General features: G+C 45.6%; 1 protein-coding gene across 1 annotated transcript in view; it reads left to right on the top strand.

Annotated features, from left to right (window-relative positions):
* The window catches only part of TMTC1 (transmembrane O-mannosyltransferase targeting cadherins 1), a 958,188-nt gene that overhangs the window by 332,613 nt on the left and 608,871 nt on the right, over positions 1-16,704 (top strand). The window contains exon 6 of the mRNA XM_069228190.1: positions 14,307-14,388. Coding sequence (XP_069084291.1) covers positions 14,307-14,388 — 82 coding nt within the window. The remainder of the gene's footprint in view (positions 1-14,306; positions 14,389-16,704) is intronic.

Genomic DNA, 16,704 nt, shown 5'->3' with positions numbered 1-16,704 from the left:
TGACACAGTTCAGGGGTACTCAGGACACACAGTCATTAGTGAGCCCCAACTATGGGCAGTGAACCCATTTACTACTGGTGTCCCAGTGCGTGGCATATTATGAACATGGATAACTGTGCAGCAAACCCACCTTTTTAGCATTTGACTCTCAGGATACCTAGGCTAACAGTCCAAGGTTTACTCAGGAAGGTAGCATGGGTTTAGAGACCCTGAACTCAACAATCAATCAGTTCTTTGATTTCATAAAAAGTGAATGCACTTTATTACCCCGATTTCTTAATCCAGCACATAAATAGGGTCAATCAGTTCTTTGATTTCATAAAAAGTGAATGCACTTTATTACCCCGATTTCTTAGTCCAGCACATAAATAGGGTCAGGGCACACTGGTTCCCTGATTCAAGCATTCAGCAGGCAAGGCAATGCTAAAATTTAAGTTGAGCAAACTGGACAGCTCCAGGCTTATAGTGTGACAAGTGAACAGCTTCCGGTTTCTGAGACCTGTAGGTAAGTTTACAGTGCAGGAGTCCTGATTTTGTGATTTTCTCAAGGCAAGGATGATGTAGGCAGCCTCCTTCAGGCTTGAGGGAGGTCAGGCCCACCTCTTTGCCTGGAGAGCTGCAGGCAGACCTCAATCATGAGGTCTTTGTCATTTAATGTCTTGTCTAACCCCACTTGCCTATAGACATTTACAGCCTTTCCAGAGAGGCCATGGCCATGCAGAGGAGCAGTCATAGTTCACGGTGCATTACATACCCAAAGCAAAACCCTTGTTCATACAAAGGTGCACAGCCTTCCCATAGACTTTGAGGCAAGTTCACAAGATATCATAATAGGACTGAGAGTTTATCCCAGGTTCCGCACTTTGGCAGCACTGGCACATGATGAAACAGGGGTTCAAGATTGTAGGGTGTATGGACCAGGATCAGCATAGTCGAGCTGCATTGACCACGGATGATGGTGTGTCATGAACTTTTAGTGCCACACAATTCTTGAGCACAATTCAATTCTCCTTTGCAGCCACGGGATGCAGTCACACTTCTTCCTGCAGTGCAGCTTGAGCATGGGAAAACTGATATCCACATCAGTCATACTAGGGTCAACTCCTGCATGGTCCCTGTGTTGGTCTAGCCCAGTTGCTCCAAGGCCATAGTGAGGGGCAGAAGAATGACTGTATTCCAGGAAGAAACAAAATGCAAGTTCCAGAAAAGTTCGATTCTGCTCATCTAAAGAAGTCCTGTCTCCTTCCTCCCACACTTCAGTTAGTTTATTGCCACACACAATGCTCAGACATGCTAGCATTACACAATGTTAGTCTAGCTGACTGCTTCTAACCTCCATCTTGTAGAGTATGCCTCCAGGGGCAATCCAAGGTGGATTCCACTGACAGTCATACAGTGCACACTTCATTGGCCCAAAGTACCATCTACAAGTAGCATACACATGCAAACCCAGACACATGGGAACTTCAGAGGGGGAAGGTACTCATCCGGAGTAGAGAATAGTGAAAAAGGCCTGCTACTACGGGTAAAAACACACACTGCCACCACTTCCAAGACTATATTAATGGAAAAGGAGACAGTAGTACCACTTGATAAGGAAGGCGCTCATGCTATGCCATTCCAGACCACAGAGACCCACCCACTTCAGGACTTGTATACCATCTATGATAGGTGACCCTCAACATGCCTGGATGATGGTCATGCTCGCTGAGGCCAGAAAAATAAAAAGCTCAGTAGAGACTTGCATTAAGGTAACACAGCGCATGGATAGTTGTATGCCTACAAAACAATGCAGGGGATGTTCCTGTCATGTAACACTGCTGATGAAATGTAGTGAAACAAAGGTGTGCATGCAGTTTCAGTGAACATCATTTATTGCCACTAGACTCTGTGACATTTAGGGCCAGATATACGACCCAGGGTTTTGCGACACGCATTTGCGAGCCGCAAGTTGCGAGTTGGAAAACCATATGTACAAGAGTGCACTTCACACTGTTTGCGATTCCCAATGGGGTCGCAAATTACCTACCTCATTAATATTAATGAGGGAGGTTGCTATTTGCGACCCCATTGGAACGGCTGCACTCACAGGGATGGTGGCCTCCTGGAGACAGCAGACTACCATGTCTGTGACTGCTTTTAAATAAAGTAGTTTTTTTGTTTAAATGCAGCCCGTCTTCCTTAAAGGAAAATGGGATGCATTTCAAAAGCAAAAATTAAAAGTTTTCTTTTCATTTTTTCAGAGCAGGCAGTGGTCCGTGGCACCTAATGCCTGCTCCGAAAAAAATATTTTCGCTTCCATTCACGTTTGTGAAAGGGTTAGCACCAGTTTGAAATTGGTGATAACTGCGATTGTTTTGTGACCGCATTCACGGTCACAGAACAATCCTACATTGCACTGCGACTTGCAGTTAGGAAGGAAACACCCCTTCCTAATAGCAACTCGCAAACCTATTTTGCGATTCGGTAAAGACATTACTGAATCGCAAAAAAGGTTTGTACATACCAAAATGCTTTTTTTCTTGGCGCAAACGGCCCGATTCTGCAAATTGGACCATTTGCTCCAAGAAAAAAGCTACCTACATGTGGCCCTTAATGAAGCAATAAAAAATACTGGTGAAGTGCAAGAAAAAAGCCACTGTGACGGTAGCCAACAATACGTAGTATGTAGTCCTAAAGTACATGCCTGCCCAGCAAGGGTAAATTATATGATTCAGAGTAGACATGAAAATGTGTCAGACAAAATGTTACTCTTTTTTTGTTTCTGAATATAACGGAAAAAAATCTGGCTTTTCTGCACTGTTTCTGGGTTTGTTCTTGTAGGCTCAGCCGCAGCTGCTGTAATTCAGCAGCTGCCAGAATTTCTATTGTCCAGAGACATTTTCTTCACCACATTTCAAAGAGGACTAAGAGTTTCAAACTAACAGCCAAAGTAACTGTTCAAACAGCCCCGAGTTAGGATTTTCCTTTGATCGGGACGCATTATGACCTCATATTATTGTGGCTTAAATAGCAGAGAAGGATTAAAATACTTTTCCTTTAGAGCTAGTTTTCGAAAAGAAGTTCTAAATTTTAAGTATATGAAGTGTTTTTTTCTAGGGAAGGAAATGTGGAGATAACACAGTTTGTGGCTTTTATTCCCTCGTTTTATTCAACAGGCGCGTGTATAGGCCACGGTGACTCGCAGCGCACCCAGGCCCTGATTTATACTTTTTGGTGCAAAACTGCACCAACACAGTTTTGCACCAAAAAGTTTTGCACCAGCTTGCACCGTTTCTGAGCATCAGCTGGGCACCATGTTTATGGAATGGTGCAAGCTGGTGCAAAGGGTAGGCTAGAGCCAAAAAAATTATGTTAGCCGTGTGGGGCTGGCGGTAAGGAAGAAGGGGGTTTTGCACCAAAAAATGACATAAGGCAAGTTAGAGTGAAAAAAATGACTCTAACCAGACTAGCGTCATTTTCTGATGCAAAACCATCCATACCACATGACTCCTGTTTTAGAAAAGACAGGAGTCATGCCCCCCAACCCAATGGCCAGCACAGGGGACAAGGGTCCCCTTGGCCTGGCCATTGCACCCAGTGCCATATAGGGGGGGCCACTTCAGGGCCCCCAATGGCACTTTAAAAAAAAAATACTTGCCTGTACTTACCTATACTTACCTGGGATGGGGTCCCCCATCTTCCGTTGTACATCTGGTGTGGGTGGGGGTGTCCCTGGGGTGTAGGGAGGGCATCTGTGGGCTTATTCCATGGTGTTCCACCATGGAAATAGGCCGCACAGGTCCCCTAATACCTGCCCTGACCCATTATTTGACCCCTCCTGCCCCGTGCGTGATTTTAGCACAGGGATATAAATATGGCCCTAAGGCCATAGAGTCATTTTTTGCACAGGAACGCCTACTTTGCATCTCATTGACGCAAAGTAGGTTTTCAATCCAAAAAATTACTTTAACTCCATAAATTTGGCACAAGACGGGTCAAACGGCAAAGTATAAATATGGAGTTAGTTTTGCACTGAATTTGCGTAAAAAACAATGACGACAATTTGGCGCAAAACAAGTATAAATATGCCCCCCAGTGCACATGTAACGTGTGCCATGGCATTTTGGCCCATCGTTTCCAGGCAGGGGTCTCCATAGCTTCCAACACTATTTGCGTGCTTGTTGTAAGACATGTAATTTAAAAATGGCGGCCTGCGTTACGAATATTAGGACATCAACCGAAGTGGAATTTTGAATAGTTGTTATCTCTTTTATCTTACACCAAGAATTCTCTTTCCAGTCGAATACATTTTAAAAATATGATATCAGTAGTTTCGGTCAGACAGGTGCAGTAATGTGATCTGACGTGCGGCAGGAATTAGGCATGCCTGTTGTGGAGATCAGGCTGGGACCGAGGCCTATTAGTGTCAGGATAGTCAGCAAGTGGAATTTATAGCATCAAATCGTATACATTCATTTTTTAAATCACTTTTTGTAAATCTATAAAAGGAGCAAGCATGTTATGTATGCCTTGGCACGCGAACTGTTCATCAGATCTAGTGAGGGCTCCCTCCTCGAGGCAAGCAGGCCTGATGGGTTCCTTCAGCACATGCAGGAATGACTGCTTGGCAGACTGCCAGACGTAGGAAGATTAACCATCTCTCAATCCTTCCTGTACACCTGATGGTACATGATGAGGAATGTCTGTGATCCTTCACAGCACGAGAGCTTATTTGCATCTATTAGTATGTACGCCTTTCATCTGCAAAACACCTTATGTTTTATTTCCAGATTGCAGGTATGGATGGTGTCTGTGGACCTTTCTTGTAGACTCCAAGGATGTACAGTGACGTTGCCAAGGCAATGAGAGATAAAGTGATTGGTTAACATTATCCACTGTGGGCTAGGGTGTGGGACTGGTAACATCTGACCCCTTTGCTGATCCTTAGCCACTTCTCGCCACTTACTCTTTGTGAACATTCCATGTTTCCGAGGATAAAAAATGAGGAGTCTATATAAGATAACAGCTGTTCCCGCGCCTTGCCTTGGTACCCCTGATACCTCTCTTAGACAGTATGTTTCGGTTGACTGAAATACTTCATTCTGTCTGAAACTCAAATTATAGGATAATGTAACATCAAAAATGTTTTTCTTTCTCTTTTTTACAAAGAAAAAAAACAGGCAATTCAGCATGTCCTAGAGGCTTTCATGTTATTTTGGTATGCATAGTGGAAACGCTGTATTTTTAAACAGCAAGCTTTACACATTTTCTATTTAAATTGTCTTCTATTTTTAGGTCTCGGCGACATTGGCAGCTGTCAGATTGCAGGCCTATTGTTTCCAATGCATAGTATGTAGTTGGAGCCGGTGTTGGGTCAGCCCCTTGCTCAGATTGGATAACTTTGTTGTATGTCTCAGTTGTCTGCTTTTGATTAGATGGCTTTCCTTCCTAGTTGAGTGGCATTTCAGTCTCACCGTGTGCTGAGTGGATGAGATGGGTGTCCTTCAACTCTAAATTATTTTAAGGTCGGGCCTGACAGCTTTAGGCTGTTAATAGCCTCATGCAATTATTAAAAATAAACAATACATATAATCATGATAATAGAGAGAGAGAGAGAGAGACTTTGAAACAGTTCCCATCAGCCATTGCTTAGATTGTCATCCACATTCTAGTTCAATTCCAAGACAGCATGCGGCGAGGGTAATAGGCCACTGGCCTTCAGTCATTGGCTTGTTGTACAGATCAAGCGCATTTTTCATCATCCCAGAGGGTAGCCGTTTGGTATCTTGAGTGCTGGGCACTGTGAGTGCTGTCACTTTGCCAATTTACCTGGCAGACCACCGAAAGAAACGTGTTCTCCAGGGTGCAAAGCAGCAGCCATAATAAATCTGTATGCACACTAATGCACCAGTCACACATCAGAGCTGTATAGAGGTGTGAGGCAGTCTGCATCATCACCCTGTGCCTCAAAGAGGTATCTCTGCTGTTTCTAAAGGCAAAAGCTGTGTGTGTAGGGTGATGCCTGCCTTGATTTTCAAGCAGGACACGCTGCATCTTGGTCTGCAACTTGGTCATCAATGCAGGTTCTGGTGTTAGACCGCTAAGGAATTGATCCCATGTGGGACAGGCGGGTGGGCTGGTCATGTTATCTCCAGCCTAGCTCAACCACCAGTAGACAAAGTTTCCCTTCAGCGTGGCTGGTAATTTCCCCCATGCTTCCTGCTGCCCACCCAGCAGGCAGTTGTCACTGTAGTGTAATGAATACCACCCTACTGGCTTCACTTATACTCCGTTTGCCACTTGGTGTTTGAAGTCAGATTTCAGCCTGGTGGTCTGTTGGCATCCCTTCTCTGTGTAACGCAGTATATACTTGCTGTCGTACATTTTAACGCTCGTCGTAATTTCCTCTCCCAGCTCCGATGGGAGAAATAGCTTCACTAACAGTAAGAGCGGAAGGTCAGGCAAAGAGGCAACCATCTTGGAATGGAGTTTGTACGGTATTCGTCTACAGCAGCATCGCATACTACAGAGAGAAGGCTGCTGGACTGCTGGACTGCCAGACAGCCCGTCCTGCACATAATTAAAGCAAGGTTTCTCAAGTCGCTCTAAAATAAATAAATGCCTTGAAGGCTACATAAATTTCCTTTTATAAATCACGATGCTGACATCTGAAGTCAAGCAGTCCTGCGTTTAAGTGCCCTTACAGTTTATATAAGCTGTATTTGTTTCGTTTTTATTTGTTTGGGCTGACATTCATTCCTGTTGGCCCTAAATCGTGCCTGGTGGGAGGACTGGTGCAGGCAAACACGAACAATGCTCTATTGTGACCACAATGAGAGGCAATCTTTCTGTTTTTAACTAGTTTACAAGACAGTTTGCCTTAGTGTATTTACAAACAGAGCGACTAATTACAACGAAGTGTGCTCATTGTCTGTAACTGTTCTGGCTGCAGTATCATGGTGGAGCTCATTCTACACTGAGAGCCAGTTGGGTTCCATCAACTGGTCTATGAGTGGACATTCTCAATCAGACAGACGCTGCCCACAGGGTATGGCTTTCTGGGATAGACTGCCGCTCTCATTGAGTTGTATAAAAAGGTGACACCCCCAGATTGTTGCACTATCTGCCCAGTACTCGGTTACTTATTAGATCCATTTCTTAAGTTACAGGACTGCTTAATTTAAAAACTGGTTTAGGGTAACAGTCAGAAAAAAGTACTAATGAAACTTCCTTAAAGCAAGAGTGTGCTTTGTTTTTCTAATGACCAAGGCCCTCATTACAAGTTGTAACCATCGGGCGGCCGCCAATGCAGCCGCACTTCCGCGGTGGCCATTTCAACATCCCCGCTGGGAAACCTAGTTTCTGCCCGCTGGCCCAGCAGGGATGTCGGCCGCAACACAGGAGCTGGCTCCAAATGGAGCCGGCGGTGTTGTGGTGGTGCGACGGGTGCAGTTGCACCCGTGGCGCTTTTCACTGTTTGCTGTCCCTGAATCTGACAACTTGGTCTTATCTTCAAAGTATCCCTGTTTCATGTGTGACCCTTTCAGCCGGTCATGGTGTTTTTGCCAGCATTGCTGTGCCTGGTGGGATGTTCACTTCAGTATTCATAAAAGGAAAAATGAAATACAATTCTCAACATTCCAAAGTGATGTTGGCTGGAGGCTCGAGACAGTAGACCATGTTATGGCAGCTTATTTAAATGTGTTAATTTAGTTTGTCTTGCATAACATCAGTTCGGGCTGGACTGTTCCCATGGGGAACAGGGTCAAGACTGATTTGTATATGGCTGGGTCCAAACTGGGGTGACGTGACGAGAAAATTACGATGGATTAAACCTAGATCTGTGACTGGGAGTGAGTGTGAAAAGTTTCAACACTCCGTCCGTCATTTTATTTTGTTTTGTGATGTTGCTTTGTGCGCCCTAAGTGGCAGGTGTATGCCCAGACATGGGTCCCTTGCTCGCTGCAGCACTGGATTCAAGCTAGCCTGGCTGATGAAGGGTGATACGCAGAAACCGGTCCCAGGATGCTTGTTTCCTGTCCAGGGAGGACATGGCCTAGCAGTTCGGGCTGGACTGTTCCCATGGGGAACAGGGTCAAGACTGATTTGCATATGGCTGGGTCCAAACTGGGGTGACGTGGCAAGCAAAATAACGATGGATTAAACCTAGATCTGTGACTGGGTGTGAGTGTTTGAAAAGTTTCAACACTGCGTCCATCATTTTATTTTGTTTTGGGATGTTGCTTTGTGCGCCCTAAGTGGCAGGTGTATGCCACTTAGGGCGCACAATCCTATCCTATTCAAAGATGACCACCAATGCACACACATGTATCGCAAAGCATGCACATGTGAGCTTGGGAAGGGTATGCCCAGACGTGGGTACTGGCTCACTGTGCCACTGGATTCAAGTTAGCCTGGCTGATGAAGGGTGATACCCTGAAACCAGTCCCGGGATGCTTGTTTCTGGTCCAGGGAGGACCTGACCTAGCAGTTCAGGCTGGACTGTTCCCATGAGGAACAGGGTCACGACTGAGCATACCCTTCCCACTTGCAGCAACCTTAGCAATCAAAAATGATAATGGACAGAGTGCTGAACAATGCAAACACTCACTCCCAGTCACATACATGGGTTTAATCATTCGTTCATTTGCTCACCGTGCCACCCCAGTTTGGACCTAGCCATATGCAAATCATTCTTGACCCTGTTCCTCATAGGAACAGTCAAGCCCAAACTTCCAGGCCAGGTCCTCCCTGGACCGGAAACAAGCATCCTGTGACCAGTTTCAGGGTATCACCCTTCATCAGCTAGTCTAGCTTGAGTCCAGTGCCACAGTGAGCATGGGACCCACGCCAGGGCATACCCTTCCCACTTAGGGCGACTTTATCAACCCAAAAGGATGATGGACGGAGTGCTGAACAATACAAACACTCACCCCGAGTCACAGAGCTGGGTTTAATCCATCGTTCTTTTGCTCACCATGCCACCCCAGTTGGTCCCAGCCACATGCAAATCAGTCTTGACCCTGTTCCTCATGGGAACAGTCTAGCCCAAACTGCGAGACCAGGTACTCCCTGGACCGGAAACAAGCATCCTGGGACCAGTTTCGGGTATCACCCTTCATCAGCCAGGCTAGCTTGAATCCAGTGGCTTAGTGAGCATGGGACCCACATCTGGGCATACCCTTCCCACTTAAGGCAACTTTAGCAACACAAAAAGATGATGGACGGAGTGCTGAACAATGCAAACACTCACCCCCATCACAGATCTGGGTTTAATCCATTGTTCTTTTGCTTACCATGCCACCCCAGTTTGGACCTAACCATGTGCAAATCAGTCTTCACCCTGTTCCCCATGGGAAGAGTCCAGCCTGAACTGCTAGGCCATGTCCTCCCTGGACAGGAAACAAGCATCCTGGGACCGGTTTCTGGGTATCACCCTTCATCAGCCAGGCTAGCTTGAATCCAGTGGCGCAGCAAGCAAGGGACCCACGTCCGGGCATACCCTTCCCAAGCTCACATGTGCATGCTTTGCGATACATGTGTGTGCATTGGTGGTCATCTTTGAATAGGATTTTTAAAAATAAAAGAGTCACTGCAAAAACACTAGACAAGTTTGCATCTAAAAAGTGAAAAAAACATTGTCAAAGGCCGGTGCCTATTAGAGCAGAGAACTGTTGACTTTGACAATGCTTGTTTAGCTGACAGTGCAGTGTGACTCTCTGGCTTGCATTCAAGCTAGACACATCAAATTTTGGAAATGTGAACACCAAGCACTTGCACAATGTCTGCTATATTTTTACCGGAAAGCTGTATGTGATTTTACAGAATCTCCTTGTGCTCATTTGAATGTTATGCAGTAAAGGTTTATGGTATATGATGATCTCTCAGCAGACGAAATCCTGCAAAGCTCTGTTACAAAACACAACATGGTGTACTAGAAGGTAGGATGCCATAAAAAAAACAATATAGGGTTAAAAATATCAACATATACGAATTGCTTCTTGTAATGATTAATGTACACATTTTCTTCAATGGAACAATTAGATGTGCACATTTTTCCCGTTCTCCTGAGATAACAAGATCAACATATATCAATCTTATTCAGAGTCTGTAATGGCATCATGATCAAATATTACATGGCCTCATTTTCTGTGATGTGATCTTAGGGATAAGGGTTACATTATTTCACTTCCATAACTGCTGACGTTTTGGTGAATTGACATCCGCGAGCAGATTGTTTGGAATGATTCCTATTTTCTTTTGATTTCCAGATCTAAGCTTCCAGAGCTATTCACCAGTGTTAGACTTTTCATCCTTGACGTGGTCTCCCTTAAATGTTTGCCTCTGTTCCCCAGGTTGTTGATGTGTGCTGGACTCTGATTTTGCTATTTGTTTTACTCTGGGCACTTTACCACTGCTAACCAGTGCTAAAGCGCAAGTGCTCCTATACAAAATGTGTATGTGATTGGTTTATCCATGATTGGCATATTTGATTTACTAGTAAGTCCCTAGTAAAGTGCACTAGAGGTGCCAGGGCCTGTAAATCAAATGCTACTAGTGGGCCTGCAGCACTGGTTGTGCCACCCACATAAGTAGCTCTGTAATCATGTCTCAGACCTGCCATTGCAGTGTCTGTGTGTGCAGTTTTTAACTGTAAATTCGACTTGGCAAGTGTACCCACTTGCCAGGCCTAAACCTTCCTTTTTCTTACATGTCAGGCACCCCTAAGGTCGGCCCTAGGTAACCCCAAGGGCAGGGTGCAGTGTATGGTTAAGGTAGGACATATAGTAATGTGTTTTATATGTCCTGACAGTGAAATATTGCTAAATTCGTTTTTCACTGGTGCAAGGCCTGTCCCTCTCATAGGTTAACATGGGGGCTACCTTTAAATCTGATTAAAGTATAGATTCCCTTTGGGAGCGGATGGACAGTTGGAGTTTGGGGTCTCTGAGCTCACAATTTAAAAATACATCTTTTAGTAAAGTTGATTTTAAGATTGTACGCTTGAAATACCACTTTTAGAAAGTGAGCATTTTCTTGCTTATACCATTTCTGTGACTCTGCCTGTTTGTGGATTCCCTGTCTGGTTCAGTTTGACAGTTGGGCTGGTTGCACCTCACACTAGACAGTGACACAAAGGGAGCTGGGGTGTAGCCTGCATATCCTGATGAGCCATCTGTGCTAGGAGGGAGAGGAGGAGTGGTCACTCGCACCCGAAAGGGCTGTGCCTGCCCTCACACAATGCAGTCTCCAACCCCCTGGTGAGTGTCTGGGGGCTGGCCTGGGCAAGGCAGGATTTCACATTCCAAAGAGACTTTACTTTGAAGTAGGCCTACTTCAAAGGAGAAACTGGGTATAAGAAGGGCATCCAAAACAACAGACTTTAGAACCCTTCTGGAAACAAGAAGGAACCTCTGCCTGGAGATGAGCTGAAGAGCTGAGGAGAAGTGCTGCCCTGCCTGTGACTGTGCTTTGTGGAGCTACCCTGCAGTTGCTGCTTCTGCCAGAGTAAGAGGGCAAAGACTGGACTTTGTGTGCCTTCCATCTTGTGAAGAAATCTCCAAGGGCTTGATTTAGAGCTTGCCTCCTGTTGTTTGAAGTCTCAGGGACAGCAAAGACTTCTCTCTGCCAGCACCTGGAGTCTCTGGAGAGACTCCTGCTCTGACAAGTGGTGCCCTATCCAGTCCCTGGGCCCTTGAAAGGAAAGCTGGTGGAAATCCAAGGAAATCGACTTCGGACGACTCCGGACCGACGGCGCTGCTGAATCCGGGGACGCCGCCTGCACCCGACGCCGTGACCTTCGCTGGAACACGACGCTCTTCGCAGGCCCGACGCCGCTGCAGCCCCGCTGAAGTCAGCGACTCTGTGGAAGTCGCCGCACCACGTCGTCACCGACGCCACTCGAAGTGCGCAGATTCAACGTTTCGCACTGACGCCGCGATCCCCGACTTCGCACATCGACTTGTTTTCACTCTTCACCAAAGGTACTGTACTTGGGGGTCTACGCGAATCCGTGTCCGGCGCCGCTGGTGTCGGCTTGTTGGGAAGGACTCCGTCACGACGCCGTGGTAACACCTCATTGAAGCATTTTTGTTTCTAAGCACTATTTTTTTGTTTATTCTTTAAAAAAATCATAACTTGACTTGTATATGTGTGATTTTTGCCGTTTTGGTCTTGTTTTGTTTAGATAAATATTTCCTATTTTTCTAAACTGGTGTTGTGTCATTTTGTAGTGTTTTCATTAAGTTACTGTGTGTGGTGGTACAAATACTTTACACCTAGCGCTCTGAAGTTAAGCCTACAGCCCTGCCAAGCTACCAAGGGGGTAAGCAGGGGTTAGCTGAGGGTCATTCTCTTTTACCCTGACTAGAGTGAGGGTCCTTGCTTGAACAGGGGGTAACCTGACTGTCAACCAAAGACCCCATTTTTAACAACCAGTTATGCATGTTAGGAGTTTATGATGAGTATACTACAAACTGAACCATCTCCATATGCAAACAGAATATATGTGAAAGGGTGAAAATTGATATATTTCTGAATTGTATAAAGCTGTCCTTAGCGTACGTCTGTGGGGAAGATCCCAATTGTACATGGCCTTTTGGTCCATAGTTTATCACCCATGAATCAGGTCCCTAGGCCAATCACAAGCAGAGTCTGGACTAGGAAAGTGTTCTTCTAGGTTTGGAAATAGAGCAAGAGGGTAGAAGAGCTCTATTCATTTCAGTCACTTTGGTATTGCTGTTGTCATAATCTGAAGGTGGTGAAATGGGTTCTTCTGTACGAGGCATTGGCTTAGACCTATGTGTAGGCAACAGTTGCAGTAAAGATCTTTGAGTCAGATGCAGGAGTTTCAGTTGAAAAAGGCTGAATTTGTTAACTTGGGAATCAGTTCAGAGAGTAAATGTCAATGTGCTGCACACCAAGGTTGCTTTGCTAATAAGGAATATGCCACTGGGTCTTGGAAGAAGACGAGCTCACAGGAGTGAATCAGATGCAGCAAGCATCTGCTGTGGGACCAGGTGCCAGAATGGGTCTTGGCCTGAAATCGTTTGAGCTTTGTCTCCCTCTATAACTCACTAGGGCTGCTGACCTCTAGATGCGTCCTTATGTGGTCAGGAGCGGAAGATGAGACCCTGGCCACAGAAACGTTCCACTGAAAGGAGCAAATAAATGCACAAAAGCGGCACAGCCTGACGGAAATGTGGTTTCATATCATGCACCACACTCACAAGAAGTAACACATTCACACCGTAGGACTCATACCCAGGTCTTTGCTCTCATTTCTGTTTTCGTAAGGTTTGACCGAGTAGGACTGTGCTAGAAGGGGTCAAATAGTTTTATTGTATTCCCGAACATAAAGTCATTTAATTGCGAGTGAATGGTGATACATTCCTTCGAGATTGAACCCGTGCATGTGCACTTAACAGTGTACAAAACTGGTCTAAACCATGTTTGGTGTGATGTTACAAATTTAAGTTTCTAAACAAGGAACCATATACTAGGAAGGTCGCAGAATGAGTAGCAGCAGTGTTCCACATTGGGTCAAACGCTATTTAAACCGAATTGTAACTTACTTAAGTTTGAATTCAAAGAGACATGTTTCCATCTCATGCTACACAGCCGAGAAATAGAATCTAAGGAGTTTTGCATACCAAGGAGGAGTGACAGAGTGCATGTGTGATGACTTTTTGAGTACATATCAATGACACAAAAGACACTTTTATTCATAAGTGAGACCTATTGATATTGACAATACTTGTTTGCCTATTTGTTTAAACTTGGTTTAATAGCCCTACACTGTAAATGAGGTGACTCCTGTTTTATTACTTGGCAATGTGTACAGAATACAAAGGGCCTGATTTAGAGTTTGGCAGAGGGGTTACTAATTGTAATACGCCAGATAGGATATTTGTATTGTTTGTGATTGAGTACCCCCCTGCCAAACTCTAAATGAAGCCCTAAGGGTCTGCTTTAGAGCTTGAATGGCTGGTACTCTGTTAACATACATGTGTGATAGAGTAGCTGTCCAATCAGGTCCTAAACAAATAATTTACTCAGATAAAAAAGTGACAGTGATACAGAGAAGAAAAACTGTGACCTTTTCTACAAGTTAAAAATTTGCTGAAGGAATGTTAGGTTTCTCCATGCTTTAGTGTCTGTCCAGATTTTACCAACAAACGAGTTTACGCAGATTGTAATAAAACCATTTTCATCTTCTAGAAATTGTATTTGCTAACAGGAATTTCAATTACACTGTAAATAGAAAAAATATTCCCTTGGAAAAATAGTTGTTTGATAAACATGTTTTTTCTTTCAATTTCTAGGTACCTGTCTGCAAGTACCAATCAGAATTCTTTATGCAAAGCAAGGCCATTTTTAAAAAGAGCTGCTTTGATCATCAGCTGTGTAAGTATAAAACTGTTTATTAATTTGAATAAAAAATGGTTGTTATGATCATGACACGAAGAATACATGGTTGTACAAATGGTTGTACAAATGAATATATCGAGTCTGGCTTTTAGCCTTGAGCTGTGTTATATAGGCAACAATCATGATTTGTAAATATACTGCTGCCCCTTATATTAAGCAATGTGTATGTAGACGTTGTAAGGCATGGCAAAGTGGACAATTGCCAAGGGCTGCCACATTCCAAGGACCCCCACTTTGCCCATGATCATCTTATTAGAGAAAAGGTTGGAGACTCCTGATTTTGATTTCTCACTTTTAATTCCCTTGGTGTCAGTGACTGACATAAAAACAGATCTGTGATAATATTGATGAAAATGTAAATACCTGTGGTCTATCCAAAAGAGATTTTTTTCCAAATTATAGTTTTCTGGTACAGTGCAGCCAATTGCGATATCTATATCTATTTCAGCAATTGGCCATATTTGAATGTCAATGAGCGCCTGGTTTGAACTAAGTTTTGCGCTATGCTTTGTCACTGCCCTTTCCTTATGGTTTGGGGGTTTAGGAATAAAGGCCCTCATTACAACCCTCACAGTAAATGCCTCACACCGCCGTGCTGACGGCCGCCAACATACCATGACCGCGGCAGTATTCCGCTACGGGTATTATGACCCACACTGAGAAAACCGGCACTATACAGACACCCACACAAGTCTGCCACACCAAAGGTCAGTGATAAACTGGTGATAGCAGAACCCACACTGTTACGCCAACAGGAATACGTCCACAGTATCACGACCCACAAATCTCCGCGGCAGTCTTTGAACCATGGTAAACCATTGGCGGTACACACCGCCATGCTCAAAATACACACACACATACAAGACATCACCACATTGGACAATTCAAGGTGCACACACCTGACACACATACACACACCACACCCACACCACTATAAAACACATACTCACATTACCCATAGCCCTTTCAACGAAAAAAAAGATAGCTAACAGAGAGAGAGAGAGAGAGAGAGAGAGACAAACCAGGAGCACCCACCCATTCTGAGCCACAGAACACCATTACCAATACACCGTCCACGCACATCACAGCACACACCACAACACATCACCCCACACATCACCCCACACATACCACTCACACCACATCCATGGCACCCCAAAGACACCCCAGGTTTTCAGACGAGGAGCTAAGGGTCATGGTGGAGGAAATCATCCGGGTAGAGCCACAGCTATTCGGATCACAGGTGTCCATTGCAAGGAAGTGGAGCTATGGTGGAGAGTCGTGGACAGGGTCAACACTGTGGGACAGCATCCAAGAACAAGGGATGAGTTCAGGAAGAGTTGCAACGACCTACGGGGGGAGGTGCGTTCCGTGGTTGCAAGACACCAGGTAGCTGTACAGAGGACTGGCGATGGACCCACACCTCCTCCCCCACAACTAACAACATGGGAGGAGCAAGTCTTGGCAATAATGCATCCGAGGGCCTCGCAGGAGTAGCAGGAGGACTGAACTCTGGTAAGTCAAATCTCTACTACTTTATCCCCCCCACCCTACCTGTATGCCATCACAAACTCCTACCCCTACCCTCACCCCATCACTCCACCACCTCACATAGACCCCACTATCACAACCCACCCATCCCAATACCAAGCCCTGCATGTAACACCAATGCATGGACCCCCAACACAGACCTGCATGGACACCCATAACCACAGCATGCCCAGTAGAGAGACTCACCCAGCCCACAAAAGCACCACACACACAAGCCAAAGCTGACAGGGAAATCACAATCATACCGGGAAACACACCCATGCACAAGATGGCACACGCAGATACAATAACACTGCATTTGCATCCCCACAGGACCCACACTCAACGTCACTGGAGAGGAGGTGCCAGCTACATCCAGTCCCCCCCCTGAAGAGGCCCACAGTGACGACAGCAGCTCTACACGCCTGGATCAGGATGACCAACCTGACCCATCAGGGACCTCTGGACAGTCGGTTCCCCTGCCACAGTCCCAACCCACCACAGAGCCTCCACCCTCAGGGAACACCACCACAGCACCCACCCAGCAGGCCCATCCCTCTGTCCCCAGGACACGTCAATCAGCAGTGTGTCCACCACTACAGGGACCCCAGGCAACCCCACAAAACACAGGACGAACAGGGACCTGGGGTCAGTGGCAGTGGGCACACGGTTCAGGGGACAGAGGCACAGGACAACAGGGAAGCTGGGAGGACTGCTGTGAGACGGGGGAGGACAGGCCCAGGGAACCCACTCTCCACGAGG

The sequence above is a fragment of the Pleurodeles waltl genome, chromosome 4_1, assembly GCF_031143425.1.
Source record: "Pleurodeles waltl isolate 20211129_DDA chromosome 4_1, aPleWal1.hap1.20221129, whole genome shotgun sequence".
Classification (NCBI taxonomy): domain Eukaryota; kingdom Metazoa; phylum Chordata; class Amphibia; order Caudata; family Salamandridae; genus Pleurodeles; species Pleurodeles waltl.
Note: the sequence above shows the minus strand (reverse complement) of the source record. Positions and strands in the feature narration are given on the sequence as shown.